Source organism: Camelina sativa, chromosome 11 (genome assembly GCF_000633955.1).
Source record: "Camelina sativa cultivar DH55 chromosome 11, Cs, whole genome shotgun sequence".
Lineage (NCBI taxonomy): Eukaryota > Viridiplantae > Streptophyta > Magnoliopsida > Brassicales > Brassicaceae > Camelina > Camelina sativa.
In genome coordinates, this window is record NC_025695.1 from 46673430 (window position 1) to 46687425 (window position 13996).

General features: G+C 33.7%; 4 protein-coding genes across 8 annotated transcripts; 2 read left to right on the top strand and 2 right to left on the bottom strand.

Moving 5' to 3' along the window:
• Nucleotides 5608-7923, top strand: LOC104726798 (BAG family molecular chaperone regulator 7). Its single transcript, XM_010445742.1, has 3 exons — nucleotides 5608-6619; nucleotides 6921-7211; nucleotides 7421-7923. Exons 1-3 carry the CDS (start codon nucleotides 5732-5734, stop codon nucleotides 7625-7627), a joined length of 1386 nt encoding a protein of 461 aa, XP_010444044.1. The 5' UTR covers nucleotides 5608-5731; the 3' UTR covers nucleotides 7628-7923.
• On the top strand, nucleotides 8485-9698 carry LOC104726799 (40S ribosomal protein S20-2). Of its 2 annotated transcripts, none has more exons than XM_010445743.2 (4): nucleotides 8485-8570; nucleotides 8665-8795; nucleotides 8978-9091; nucleotides 9322-9698. In XM_010445743.2, exons 2-4 carry the CDS (start codon nucleotides 8684-8686, stop codon nucleotides 9462-9464), a joined length of 369 nt encoding a protein of 122 aa, XP_010444045.1. In that variant the 5' UTR covers nucleotides 8485-8570; nucleotides 8665-8683; the 3' UTR covers nucleotides 9465-9698. The 2 variants fall into 2 exon arrangements, with proteins under 2 accessions (XP_010444045.1, XP_010444046.1); XM_010445744.2 differs by having other exon boundaries at nucleotides 8668-8795.
• LOC104726800 (chloride conductance regulatory protein ICln) lies at nucleotides 9776-12319 on the bottom strand. 4 transcript variants are annotated; one of them, XM_010445747.2, is made up of 8 exons: nucleotides 12149-12319; nucleotides 11145-11230; nucleotides 10918-11041; nucleotides 10609-10720; nucleotides 10457-10516; nucleotides 10281-10352; nucleotides 10084-10175; nucleotides 9776-9988 (listed from the first exon to the last, which is right to left on the bottom strand). In XM_010445747.2, exons 1-8 carry the CDS (start codon nucleotides 12227-12229, stop codon nucleotides 9914-9916), a joined length of 702 nt encoding a protein of 233 aa, XP_010444049.1. In that variant the 5' UTR covers nucleotides 12230-12319; the 3' UTR covers nucleotides 9776-9913. The 4 variants fall into 4 exon arrangements, with proteins under 4 accessions (XP_010444049.1, XP_010444047.1, XP_010444050.1 ...); XM_010445745.2 differs by having other exon boundaries at nucleotides 10084-10178; XM_010445748.2 differs by lacking the exon at nucleotides 11145-11230 and having other exon boundaries at nucleotides 12063-12319.
• On the bottom strand, nucleotides 12762-13996 carry LOC104726801. The gene is made up of 2 exons (XM_010445749.2): nucleotides 13816-13996; nucleotides 12762-13681 (listed from the first exon to the last, which is right to left on the bottom strand). The coding sequence occupies exons 1-2, from the start codon at nucleotides 13870-13872 to the stop codon at nucleotides 13028-13030; spliced, it is 711 nt and encodes a 236-aa protein (XP_010444051.1). The 5' UTR covers nucleotides 13873-13996; the 3' UTR covers nucleotides 12762-13027.

The following is a 13996-nucleotide window of genomic DNA, read 5'->3' on the forward strand; positions in this document are numbered from 1 at the left end:
ATTATCAGTGATAATTTCTGACCTTTTTTTTTTGTTTGGATTAAAATTTGGATATAATTTTAGTTAATTTTTTAGAACACCTAAATTAAAATAAAGAAATGATGTATATATTGTATAGTTTTCTATAGAATATAAAATATTCATGTGGAGAGTGTCCAAATTGAAACTACGTGCTTCCAACAAAATGCATGTCTTCCCCATTTCCTAGAAACAACTCCAAATCTTTTTTTTTTTTTTGCTAAATTTATAATTTAAGCAGTTCATGTTTTCTTCTTAGTTGACCAAAAAAAAAAACACGGTGCTTAAGATATTTTTAGTTATCTTCTAGAATTGGCTTTTTATTACAGAACGTTTATATACTTTATAATTTTTTAAGAATTAAATAATCATATAATAAGTTTGTATTTTAATTCAAATTATTAAAAAGATAAATAGTTTTTCCAAGTAATTAGGCCAAGAATAATACATAAGCTCCCTAAAGTTATTGGGCTGAATAAAGCCCATAATATTTTAGGTTTTTTCTTCGAGGTCTCTCTTATATACTAAGAGATCCATTCGAGGAACACGGGGACTAGCTGATTACGTCAATGAAGATAATGAAAAATTATTTCATTTTTTAGTTGAAATTTTAGGTGGTTCCCTAAAAAAAATTATTCCTAAAAGAAATGTATAAACCAATGCTTCCATAAATTTGATCATGGTTTACAATTATAGCTTTCGTACCTGTTTTGTTTACTTAAGAGTATCCCTCTAGAAAAAGAGTCAAAGAAACGGCAGTGATTTAAATAAAGACTCCTACAGTAGAACCTCTATAAATTAATACTCGATAAATTAATAATACCTATAAATTAATAAATTTCTCTAGTCCCAACTTGGGATTAGAGTGTAATTTTAGACACTATTCGATAATATAATAAGATAATATTTTTTTTGAAAATCCTTTATAAATATATGGTACCATCAATAATATAAATTAATAATTATATAAAATTATCTAAATATATGTATATATATATATATACACATTAATTTTGACTAGAGTTCATTTTTAAGATTTTTATTATATAAAATTTTTTGAGTGATATCTTTTAAACATGATAATTGTTATTTTCTTTGTAATTGAATTTATAAAAATATTAGTTGTAATGATACAGTAGAACCTCTATAAATTAATATTCGATAAATTAATAGTATCTATAAATTAATAAATTTTTCTAGTCCCAAGTTAGGACTAGTGTAATTTTAAACACTATTCCATAATATAATAAAATAATAATTTTTTTTAAAATCCTTTATAAATATATGGTACTATCAATAATATAAACTAATAATTATATAAAATTATCTAAATATATGTATATATATATACACATTAATTTTGACTAGAGTTCATTTTTAAGATTTTTATTATATAAATTTTTTTGAGTGATATCTTTAAAATATGATAATTGTTATTTTCTTTGTCATTGAATTTATAAAAATATTAGTTGTAATGATTAAATCTTATTTTTAATATTTTTTAATCAAATTAGGAAAATCTCTCTATAAATTAATAATTATTAATTTATAGAGGTTTTAGTGTATTGGGATTAGGTCAAAAAAACACTAGAAGGGCTTGAGTTTTGGATAATGTGTTTATCGGATTCGGAACCATCCATTTTTAGTTCATTTACTTCATTACTTGTTAAAAACTAAGGATTTTAGTCTTAGAGCATGTGATTGTGCTCAATATTGCTCTCTAATCTGTCACTGCAAGTGTTTCTTCACATTGTCGTCTGAGACTCTTTTAACTATTGGTGTTGTCAGTATACAGGAACCAATACATGGGACAGTTTCGAACTTAGGGTTCACAAACGAGTGATTGATCTCTTCAGCTCTCCTGATGTGGTCAAGCAAATCACTTCCATCACCGATGTTTTGTAGCTTAGTTCTTGTGTTTTCTTAGTCGAGGAGATTTTGCCTTTGTTGAGTTTTTATTTACAGCTATCAAGATGAGACCATAATTACGTTCTCTACTCTCAGTTTAAAATCCTATTTGATGCTAATATACTAGATGCAAACAACTCTGTTTTCGCTTTACATAAGTGGAAAAAATATGTTGTGGCCCTTAGTCTCACTTGCACAAATACAACTAAAACATAAGAGTAAACATTTTGTTCACTACAAAAAAAAAGATGTCATTGTGACGTTAGTTTGGAATGAAAATTTTTTGTCACCAGATCGTTTAGATATTTTGTTGTGACATAATTTTCCAGTCATAAATTAGTAATTATTTCATCACAATATTATTATGAATTAAATCTTCACCAAAAATTGTCTTTATTAGCGACTAAATATTGTCGATATTATTAATTGTAACAAATGTGACGGTTTTACTACAATCATGTAGTCACAAATAGTGACATTTATTTGAGACAAAATTATTTGTCACACATTTGTGACTTTTTAATATAGAGAATAATCATTGTATTTTATGAAGGAAAATATAGATTAATAACTAAAAACTTACTTTTATAAAATAAGTCAATTACATCATCATTGTTAACATTTCAAAATTTTCCTTAAAACTAAAAAAAAATATATTATTTTAAAGTAGATAACTATTTTAACTTATAGTTAAACATTCATCTTAAGCTTACTTCATGTCCATCCATCTCATATTCACCACTTAATTCCTGAAACAGCATGAATATAAAGAAATCACTTCTGATTCAGTTGTAGTGCTATTCTGATTATTCTTTTATTGATTAAATCAGGTGGAAGAAAATTGGAGTGATAATTTATACCCAAAGTGGTTAGGATCACTTGCCCATGGTCCGATGCTCAAAGTTACTAGTTGGCCTATGTATTTTTACCGTGGATTTGACTGCAATTCAATCTGAAAACAGTAATTCGGTTGTTGATGTTAATCTATTGGAATTTGAGACATTAATAGATCTACATGGAGAAGTAGAAGATATTGATGATATAGAAGAAGAAGAAGAACCGTATTTTGAATCAGATGGTGAAGGCGAAAACTCTGATCCAGAGCTAAGCGATGAAGAGTGAATTTAATTTTAGCACAATTTTGTTATGTCATTCCCTTTATATAATTTTTATGAACATTGTAACCTTATTATTATTACTATTTTATTAAAAAAAATAATTTTCTTTTCCTTATCGCTTTGGGCCGTATCGCTCTCTCTCTCCAAATTTTGTGATTCACCGAATCGAGATGTTGAACCAAATTTCCCAAGTGCTTAAAAATTTCCCAAATATTTCAATAATTTTTGGACTTTTCCCTCTTAAATATATCATACCTTAAACCTTCACAAGTATTTAAAGAAATATAGGTGACCTTTAAATTATAACCCTAATTAAAAACTCTATTAGTTTTCTTTATAGCCGCTTCTTCTCTCTCGCTCTCACCTATCCACTGTTGCAAGGTTACTGATCATTTTCTTCCATTAAATTATTAGATCTGTATTGTAGAGTGATTACCATTTAACTTTTCGGTGGTGCTCTGTTTTTTACATCTTTTGGTGCTCTATTTTTTACATTTTTGGGTGTTCTGTTATTTTTTTTTATTTTACATTTTTAAGTGTTCGGTGCTCTGTTCTTTTTTGTATTACCCTCGTTTGTCTAGCAACGTATTACGATCGGTGTTATATATAATTGTATATAAACGTATTAGACTTTTCTAAGGCTACATATAATTGTATATACTTGTGGAGTGAATACCTTTTCACTTTTCTACGGGTTATATATAATCGACTCATTACACAAAAATTTGATGAACATGTGGAAGAACTCTTGTAACACTTCAAATGGTGAAGGTTTAAACCAAGTGGAGAAAAACGAAATTTATGTTAAGGTAATAGTTATAGATTAAATTATGCATAGTTACATATGTTTTGCTCAGTTATAAATTTACTACCTTTTTTGGGTTTGAAAATACATATAATTATTTATAATTGTGTGTTTTTTATTATAGATTGCTGGAATATCAAAATAAGGTTATGTATTTGGAATTGGGTCACTACACAATGGAATTTCTATGTCTTTGGGTGATTCATATGTTCCACAATCTACCGAAGAAGAAGTGGGTATATTAACCTATCGACTTGAAGAACTTGAAAATGAATTGAAAAAGAGTCCTGATGGAAACTTACTTCTTGAGAAACGTCTCCAAACACAAGAGGATAACTATGTTTTCACAAGTTCCCCTAGAATTTCTATGTAATCGAGTTTGGTTTGGCTTTATTTATAATTGCTACTTAATTAAGTTTGGTTTGGTTTTATTTAGTTTATTCATAATACTATGGTTTTTTATTTTTATTTTATATGATGTTATTTTATTTTTCATAAATTTGATTTGGATTAGCATATTGTTGGATATTGTTTTTTTTTTTATTTTAATTTATAAAATAATAAACTATTTTAAAAATATTATTTTAATTATTAATATATAAATTATGTATCATTGTAACAATAATTTTTAAAATCCAGAGGATGATGGTTTTGGTCATAATTGCAACAATGTTTTAGTTGATATTTTTGACCAATTAGCAACGATTGAGACTAAAGTTTTGTCATAATGAATGACAGTTTTGATACATGTTCTTAGTAAGTAACCGTGACGGAAAAGTGACATTTAACAGGTCACTAAGTGTGAGTTTTGAGACTAAAGCGGCGTCGTAAATAGTGACTAACTTGATACGTGATTTCGGTCATGAAATAAAACGTATTTGGGACGATAATTTTAGTAAGCAATTGTGACATTTTAGATACGTTTACAAATCGTTACATTTGGTGACGAAATAGATACGTATGAGTTAGTCACAACTCGTGTGGCGTTTTAGTGACTAAAAAAATTTTGTGACCAGTGTATTATAACTATTCACCAAAAAAAATTTATTATGATGGAATGTTACGTGACAGCGGACTCATTTTTTTTTGTAGTGGTTGTTGTTGTGGTTCATTGAGTATTGTGTTATTTTCAGTAGATTATTGATTTCTATATGATTAATTGGTATCTTTTTTGTTTGCTTGGAGTCTCTTGGCACTTTTTTGTTGTCATAGTGAGAACCGAGAAACTGAATTCAAAAAATAACGTAAGATTGGTTTGGTGTGGATCACGTGTGGGGAAGAACAAGGACCCACGTGCCATCTTTTACCAGGTTGTAAATCCCACCGAAAAGATTCTCTTGTCGACGTAATAATTCACACGTTTCACGGTCAAAAATCTCTCTCAAACAGTCAAACACCCGGTTATCTTCAATATCCGCCTCATCTATTCATCTAATCAAACCGGTTAGCCCTAGCAAAACCAATTTACACGTCGAATAAAGAATGTTCATAACAAACAAATATCACGCCATTAATGAAATAAAATATTACACTAGCATTCAATTGCTAGCCTAATAATAGTAAGCTTAGTAAATAATCAAGGCATGGAAATAACCAAACCGGAATTTCGTTAAATGTCAAATTTACCCATATAAGGCCCACCAGTTTCTGACCGTTCTTAGCTTTTTTTGTCAATAGTTTGTCTTCTTCTTTTTCTCTTTGCCTTTAATGAATTTGTCAAAAAAACAAAAAAAAAAAAAAATTAAAAAGCTTCATTCATATATTCTCGTAAGTCCATCATTCTTCATCACACTACCAATCCAAAAGAGCTTTTATTATTATTACACTGTCAAAGCTTTTTAAACTCGTGTGACCTGATTCGTTGAGTTCACAAACAAAAACCATGAGTTGGTTCCATAGACTCGATCTCATCGACCCGTACACGTGTTCACCACTCACCACCATTGTTGAACCTTCCTCATTGTTTTTAGGGTTTCCTTCCTTCATCGACGACGACGATGTTGAGGATCTACTCCATTTCTCATCCCCTAGTCCACTCGATCTATTCGAGACAGTGACGGATCTGGTTCAGATCGACAAATCTCCCTCTTCTTCTTGCAAGTACAAGGTGATTCGTCGGAGGCTTGAGCCGGAGTATCCTCTCAAGTATCTTTGTGATCGTGTTTCTGATTTGGAATCCAAGTTTGATAGGTTGGTTAGTCCTAAGAGCCGTGACTGTGATAGGAAGTATACATTGACCAAAGAGATTAAGGGAAGTGGTGAGAAGAAGTATAAATGGGAAGCGGAGATTCAAGGACCACCGGGGAGGAAGTACAAGGTGGAGGCGGAGATGGATGGGGAGAAGGAGAGCAAGTACAAGTGGGAAGCTGAGTTTGAAGGTCCTGGAGAGAAAAAGTATAAATGGACGACTGAGGTTAAAGGAGGGAAGAAGGATGAAGAAAGTTTAAAGCTTGTTGCTTTGAAGAAGGAGAAGGCCAAGGCCAAGGCCAAAGCCATTGCTGCTGCTGAAGCGGAGAAGGAGAAGAAGAAGAAGAAGAAGAAAAGTTACAATTGGACGACGGAGGTGAAGAGTGAGAGGGAGAATGGAGAGGTTTCGCATACTTACATCATCAAGGCTTCTACTGGATGCGAGAAAAAGAAGCATGAGGACAAGGAGAAGAAGGAGAAGAAGAGCAAGAAGAAGGAGAAAACTCGTGTTGTAGCCATCGAGGAAGAGGAGGAGGAAGAAGAAGATGAGTCGCAAGAACATGGAGCTATCATCCTCAGGAAGGTAAGTTAAATATCGTTATTTTTTACTCTGCTTTAGTCATTGTCATGAAGTTGGTTGGGAACAGTAGTTCTATTTTGATGGTGATAGGTATGACTTTTGAACTGAGGTTGAGTTTTGTGTCTTCAAAAGTAGAAATCTTTATGTAGTATGAGTGGTGGTAATAAGCTTAGCAAAACAGAGTGATTATAAAGAGTTTTATACACAGACATAAGACTTAGTGAGACATTTCTTTGGATGTGATTTTTAACGAAAGCTTGATGTACTTACTACGTTGTTTCTATAAATGGTTGTGGTTTTAAAGGCGTTTTCGAGAAGAAATGGAGCTGTTAGGGCTAAGAAGGGGAAGAACAAGGAAATGCCACCTGACTATGCGGCTGCGATGATCCAGAGGGCCTTCAAAGCTTATTTGATTCGTCGCTCTAAATCACTGCGTGCTCTTCGTGATCTAGCTATTGCAAAGACTAAACTGAAGGAGCTAAGAGCTTCATTCCACAACTTCAGCTACCGTCGCTTGATTGCTCGTGATGCAGAGGAGCGCCAGAAATTCTCAGAAAAAATCATTGTACTCCTCCTCACTGTTGATGCCATAGAGGTATGTCATCGACTCATAGTCTCAATCTAGTTAATTACACTCTTAAAATCATCTAGTCCAGCTCTCCAATGGGATAAGTTGTAAGCCCTTTACCGTAAAGGGAATGCCTTTGCTTTTTGCAAATCATATGACGTATAGAATTAGATGAAGCTAAATATGTTTTAAAGCTCTGAGTGTTAAGAACAAAACTTGTGTTTGTTTGGTATCAGGGAGTTGATGTAATGGTTCGAGGAGCAAAGAGATCCATGGTGGATGAGCTTGAAGCAATGTTGGATGTGGTAGATCCGCAACCACAGGGAGGGAAATCATTGTCGATGAGAAGAAGGACATTCGATATGCCAGACAGTTTGATCCGCAAAGAAATCGCAGACGGAGTGACTCAGATCGTCCAGATGCTTGAAACAGAAGAAGAGTGATGGAGCTGTGTGTGTTTGTGATTTGGGGGCTGTTTTTGTTGTGTTTGTGACTGGGGAATAATTTAACTAGCCTCTTTAGTTTGCTTACTGTTCTGAATGTTTTTAATTATGCAGACAAAAAATAATAATGAGGTGGCTTGAATAAGAGAGTAGTGTCTCTTATCAGTGTCACCTCTCAAATCTTGTCTATTGTGTGCCTCCTAGTGTGTTTGTGTTCATCAGGTTATGTAATCCTTTTGTGTTCCTAAACTGGTACTCTATTTTGTCTAATTGCTTATGTGTTGGGTTTTGTATAATGTCTACTGTTTACTAGATACTAACTATAACAAGAAAAAAAAAATGGCTTACCAAGCAATGAAGCCCACAAATGGCTGGTTTGGAAGAGCCATTTGTGCAGAGTCACAAGATCATGATTACTCTCTCCTCTAAGAATGTGAAGAACATCCAAAAAGGTTTTAGTTCTTTTCGTTTTGGTTTTGACTATATTGTGACAACTGACAAACTCTGTTTTAGCTTTACATAAGTGAACAAAAAACTAACCCTTTGTCTCACTTTGACAAAAACTCTCTAGTCTCTCTTCATAGATTATGTATGTAAGAGTGCTCTTCTACATTTATTACTTGTGTGACTCTCTGAGGCCTCCCATTGGTAGCTCATGACGTTTTATCATCTAGCTTCCGAACAATACCTTCACATTTGCAAATATTGTCAAGTCTCAAACTATAACAGATCCTCCAAATCTGGCATCGACATTACAACTAACTCTGTTCTTAGTTATTAGTTATTGGGCCGTACATAGATTGGGCCCAATAAGTCCATAAAAATTAGGGTTTTTTTTTTTGATATGCCATAAAACGTCTCTTAGGTTAAACTTCCGGGTCCTTCCTTCCTTGCAGCAAAAAAAAGCAGCAATACGCCGTCGAGCTTCGTTCGTCTCTCTCAGGTTTCTTCACTTCATCCAAATTTGTTTTTTACATGTTTACCTGAGAATCTCGGTTAATGTGATCCATCGGTTTCGTATGTCTGTGATTGTACAGAAGAAGCTGAGCTAAAAATATGGCTTACCAAGCAATGAAGCCAACTAAGGCTGGTTTGGACGAACCACTTGAGCAAATTCACAAGATCAGGATCACTCTCTCCTCCAAGAATGTTAAGAACTTGGAAAAAGGTATTTTTTTTGACCAATCATTTCGATGTAAGATTCATTGTATTGGAACCATTCCAAAATAGGTCTTTGCTTTGCTTCAGTGATCATTTCAATGGATTGAAAGATGAAATATTTGAATTTGGTGATTTTGGATCAAATACTAAGTCATTGTTTTATATTATGTTGCTGCAAATGATATGTAGTGTGCACTGATTTGGTTCGTGGAGCTAAGGAAAAGAGACTAAGAGTTAAGGGACCAGTGAGAATGCCCACTAAGGTTCTTAAGATCACTACCCGAAAAGCTCCTTGTGGTGAAGGTATAATTTTGCTCATCTCATCTTTTATGTCTTAGAGAAACACTAGAAGAGCTTGTGTTTTGGATTTCTTGTTTTCGGAACCATCCCTTAGTTCATCATTTACTTGATTAAACTAAGGATTTTAGTCTTAGAACATGTGATTGTGCTCAATAATATTGTACTCTACGCTGTCACTACAAGTGTCTCTTCACATTGGCTGAGACTCTTTTAACTATTGTGTTGTGTAACAGGAACCAACACATGGGACAGATTTGAACTTAGGGTTCACAAGCGTGTGATTGATCTCTTCAGCTCTCCTGATGTTGTCAAGCAGATCACTTCCATTACCATTGAACCTGGTGTTGAGGTCGAGGTCACCATCGCCGACTCGTAGATCAACCCTACTTCTGTTTTTTGCCTTCTCTTTTGGAATTCTCTTTAAGCAACAATCTTCTTTCCTCGGTTCTTAACTACACATGCGTCTCTCTCCCGGTTGAGTTGGATAAAAAGGAATGTTTTTGTTGTAGTGAAACCTAAGTTCTTGCGTTTTCTGAATTGAATAGATTTTGAAGATTGATTTTATAATTGCCTTCTCTACTCTCAATTTAAGTTCCTTCGACCTTTCTGATTTTACAAGACTTCGCTAAGTAGTCAATCATAGTTTACTTTATCTAATTTCAGTTTAAGAGATGATGTCTTACGAGGAAGATTGAAATAGGCACTTTTTGAAAAGTAGTAGTAGAACATAACAATTTTATCGTTTAACAAAATACAACTCATTCATCGCTAAAATATCGTTAACATAAAACCCAATATGTTTTCTGAGTACATTTGATAAACAGTCTAGTGATGATCCTTTGTCTCACTTTCATGAACCATCTCTTCTGCATCCTCAAACCTCTGATCATTGATTTGGAGCTGCAGGGTGAATGAAAAAGTCAATGAAACCAGCTAAAATCTTTTAAAAACAAATAAAAGGAAGAAAAGAAATGAAAGCAGATGATTTATATTACCTCAAGCATAGGCTGAGCAAGACCTTCATCTCCATTGGAATGACCAATTACACTTGTCGGACTCTGAGATATTTGCCACTCAGCATCTTCATCTGCTATAAACACACACAAAACAAACATCACATTTCTTTCATACCGTTCAAAGATGGAAACATTAACACACTCTTAAATTCAATCTCGTTGTATGAAATCATTACCTCCTCCACGAACATCCATCTGATCAGCACTGAACACCCAATTATGCCCACTTTCTTCTTCTTCTTCTTCTTCTGAAAAAAATATAATTAAACAAAACAGTAAATGGCTACGTAACCAACAAAAAAAATTGCATAATAAATGATAGTTAGTAAAGCTGTACTCTTGTGTTGTTTACCTTCAACAGGTTCAGGATTCAGCTCAGCACACTCGCAGAATACATCAAACATCGTCTCCACTTTCAATACACAAAGACAAAAAGGATATATCAGCTTTAACATCCAAGACTGTTATATAGTGATTCAAATAGCTCTAAACAAAAAAACTCACACTGCGTAGAGTCAGAAGGAACAAGCCTCATCTCTCTGATCTTTGATAAGTCCAAAACCTCAGTGGATTCAGTATCAGAGTCATCATCATCCTCATCTTCTCCAACTTCAATCTTCAAAAATAAATCCATAAACTTAGAATCCAGTTAACAATTCTCTCGAATTCCAACAAGAAGCAATCACAACATATCACAAGAGCACTAAAAATCATCAAAAGCTACTTTTTTTTTTCTTTTCCCTAAGAACTAATCACAATGAATAAGAAGAACATAGTTCCCCTTATTTAGCTAGCAAAGTCTAAAATCAATACCTGAGCATATATACAAGGAGATGAGTAAGCTTCAGGATCTCTAGAAACAGCGTGAAGCGATATAGATAAGAAATCAACAGCATAACCTTTAGCCATGTCTACATCGCTCAGCCAAATTAGTTTCCTGAAAACGAAATTAAAAAAGTACCAAATTAAGCTACGGCGCACTTATATATCTCCGATCGAGAAGAAGGGAGTAGAGATTTTTGAGTAAAGAAATTATTCACCTGGAAGTGATGTAGAGAGTTCCGGGAGACTCAACGGGACGGTTTCCGAGAGCGACGGCGACGGAAGGCTGGACGTGCATAAGTTCCTCGCCGTTAGATTCGTCAAGTACCGGCTTTCCGGNTATTATCACCAACGACTCTTCTCTTCAAATTGTTATGTATTTTTATTGTCTAACATATTCATACCGTAGATGTCGGTTTGATACAAATTTTAAAACTCTTAGCTTTGTTTACAAGCCTAGTTGAATTCAATGACTTATCAAATGTAGATTGATGATAATTAATTTGGATATCTTAAAGGTATATATATATATTAGAGTCAAATGGAAAGAGAAATGCATGAAATGACCAAAAGTCGAAAGAATCAGACAAAAAATAAAATCATACACCTTAAAAAATTGATGAACTAGTAAGTCATACATCTAAAATTTTCGATTCCGATCCGACAATCAAAAAGTGATTGAAGCACAAACATACGATTATAGACGAACTTTATATAATTGTATTTGCGAATTTTATTTTTACTTTGAAAGTTTGTATTGACGGAGTGACTATAAGAAAGAAATACGATAAAAAATGTTTTAGCATGAATTGTTGGTTTTTTGTAATAATGTTAACACGGAAAATTAGACTATACGTACGCCTCAATAATATATATACGTCTACATCTATTTTGACAATATTGTACAAGACAGCTAAATACATACGCTTACTTTAATCAATTAATATTCTCGTTTCATATTATTAGTTTCAGATGCCATCTTCGTATGCATGCATGTGCATCTTTGAATAGTTTATTTGCTAAACATCCAGAATCTGAATAATAACAATGCGTGCACATATGCCCAAGAAAGAACAAAAAAAAAAAANCGATCGAGAAGAAGGGAGTAGAGATTTTTGAGTAAAGAAATTATTCACCTGGAAGTGATGTAGAGAGTTCCGGGAGACTCAACGGGACGGTTTCCGAGAGCGACGGCGACGGAAGGCTGGACGTGCATAAGTTCCTCGCCGTTAGATTCGTCAAGTACCGGCTTTCCGGAGCCATCTCTGGACCTAAGTGCGAACTCTCTTAGACCAGCCACCATGTTTTCCGATCACGAAGAAACAGTTGTTTACTTCGTCAGGGTTTTTCTTAGGGTTTTCTTTCAGAGGAGAATCAATTTTGTTCTCTGTTTAGTGAGTGTGATGATGAAGATCATTAATGGGCCTTTTTAAAGATGGGAATCGGTATAAAGGCCCATTAATAAATGGGTTACAAGTCCTAACACTAAGGTTTTTTTTGAGTGGTCCAATTTCACAAAAATAAATGTTTTATTTTATTTTAAATGTAATCTTACATTTTTTTTTGTTTTTCTTTTCAGGTCGTTTTGATGTTTGATTGGTTAATGTTTTTGTTGTGTATTAGTGTATATGTATGTAACTATGTATAGTGAAAATATGTCATTTTCTAAGAGAGTGATGAGTTGTGGGGATGATAGATAAGGAAGAGATGGGGGGGNTCGTATGCATGCATGTGCATCTTTGAATAGTTTATTTGCTAAACATCCAGAATCTGAATAATAACAATGCGTGCACATATGCCCAAGAAAGAACAAAAAAAAAAAAAGAGATCCAAAATCAGAAATAAATTTAAAACAAAACAACATCATTTCATATTTACACTTACAAACAAAAAAAAGTCATTTACTTGAAGAAATCACTTTTCTCACCACACAAAACACTCCAATACCAATCAAAACTTTCTTAATTACTTATACGTGATAACTAATCTTCTTACACTTTCACTCGTCTGAACCATCACAGAGGTGATCTTTGCTCTAAAGTACCCAACAATATATATATATATATATATATATATATATATAAGATTTGATCGTTTGAATTTAAGCTTCTATAATGGCTTCTCCTCGTGGAACCCTAACCCTAAACACATGTTCCTCTCCAGTGCACTTATCAACCTTCACTACCCACCGACTCTTCCTCGCATGGTCACGATGATGATCGTTCATCATCACCATCTTTTGATTATCTTTGACCCTCGTCAAAAGCAACCCTTCTCCTATAGGCAAAAACTGCGTCTTCCTCCCATCGATAAACCTCCATGAGCCTCTCGAAAACGCGTTATAACCAACCACAACCGCCACACCCCTACCACCGCCGGTTCTTGCGTTTTCTTCATGGTGATTAAGGATCTTTATAACGATCTCTTGGTGGTTCTCTAGGTTACAATCGACGAGGACGAAATCGGCTTCTCCAAAATGATCATTTATTAAAGTGTCGTCGTTAGACTCTCCGACTACGAATTGTATCTGATGAATCTCTGATGGTTCCAACATTTTCTTGGATATGATTAGCTCTTCGATGCCACGTAAAACGCATACAACTTGACCGCGTGTTTGGTTAGCTGCTGCGATTAGGGCAACGAGTATGTCGGCGTTTGCTGCTCCGGCGCAAGCCACGGCTATCTTTCTAGCGCTATTGCCGGCAGCTAGAGCTGATATGAATTCGGCAACGTTTGGTTCTTTTGTCCTTTGATCCTGAAAATGCAGATAGAGATATGTCAAAATGTGATATTATCAAGTAAATAAACTAGATAGTCATGACTAAATTTGCTTAAGACATTGAGACACATGTAATTTTTACAAATATATGAAAAGAAATAAACTCTTACCGTTTTCAATGTACTAAGATAGGCTTTAGTAGCATTCTCAGCAGACCAAAAAGCCATTTTTATTTTAAAATAATTTGAGGGACTTATAGAAGGAATATAGGACTTCTCTCAGTACTCTCTTGCTTAGAAAGTTTTGAAGTTGTTAATGATGGTTTCGGTTTTAGGGGTGAAGGTTCTTTAT

Bases quoted from the DNA above. Each gene is read 5' to 3' on its own strand.
- LOC104726799 (XM_010445743.2), top strand. From the start codon at position 8,684: ATGGCTTACCAAGCAATGAAGCCAACTAAGGCTGGTTTGGACGAACCA. The intron at 8,796-8,977 runs GTATTTTTTTTG...AATGATATGTAG, and splicing joins TGTTAAGAACTTGGAAAAAG to TGTGCACTGATTTGGTTCGT. The intron at 9,092-9,321 runs GTATAATTTTGC...GTTGTGTAACAG, and splicing joins AAAAGCTCCTTGTGGTGAAG to GAACCAACACATGGGACAGA.
- LOC104726800 (XM_010445745.2), bottom strand. From the start codon at position 12,229: ATGGTGGCTGGTCTAAGAGAGTTCGCACTTAGGTCCAGAGATGGCTCC. The intron at 10,721-10,917 runs GTATTGATTTTA...TTATTTTTGAAG, and splicing joins CTCCTTGTATATATGCTCAG to ATTGAAGTTGGAGAAGATGA. The intron at 9,989-10,083 runs GTAATATAAATC...TTCACCCTGCAG, and splicing joins TTGCTCAGCCTATGCTTGAG to CTCCAAATCAATGATCAGAG.
- LOC104726798 (XM_010445742.1), top strand. From the start codon at position 5,732: ATGAGTTGGTTCCATAGACTCGATCTCATCGACCCGTACACGTGTTCA. The intron at 6,620-6,920 runs GTAAGTTAAATA...GTGGTTTTAAAG, and splicing joins GAGCTATCATCCTCAGGAAG to GCGTTTTCGAGAAGAAATGG. The intron at 7,212-7,420 runs GTATGTCATCGA...GTTTGGTATCAG, and splicing joins TCACTGTTGATGCCATAGAG to GGAGTTGATGTAATGGTTCG.
- LOC104726801 (XM_010445749.2), bottom strand. From the start codon at position 13,872: ATGGCTTTTTGGTCTGCTGAGAATGCTACTAAAGCCTATCTTAGTACA. The intron at 13,682-13,815 runs GTAAGAGTTTAT...CTGCATTTTCAG, and splicing joins ATCTTAGTACATTGAAAACG to GATCAAAGGACAAAAGAACC.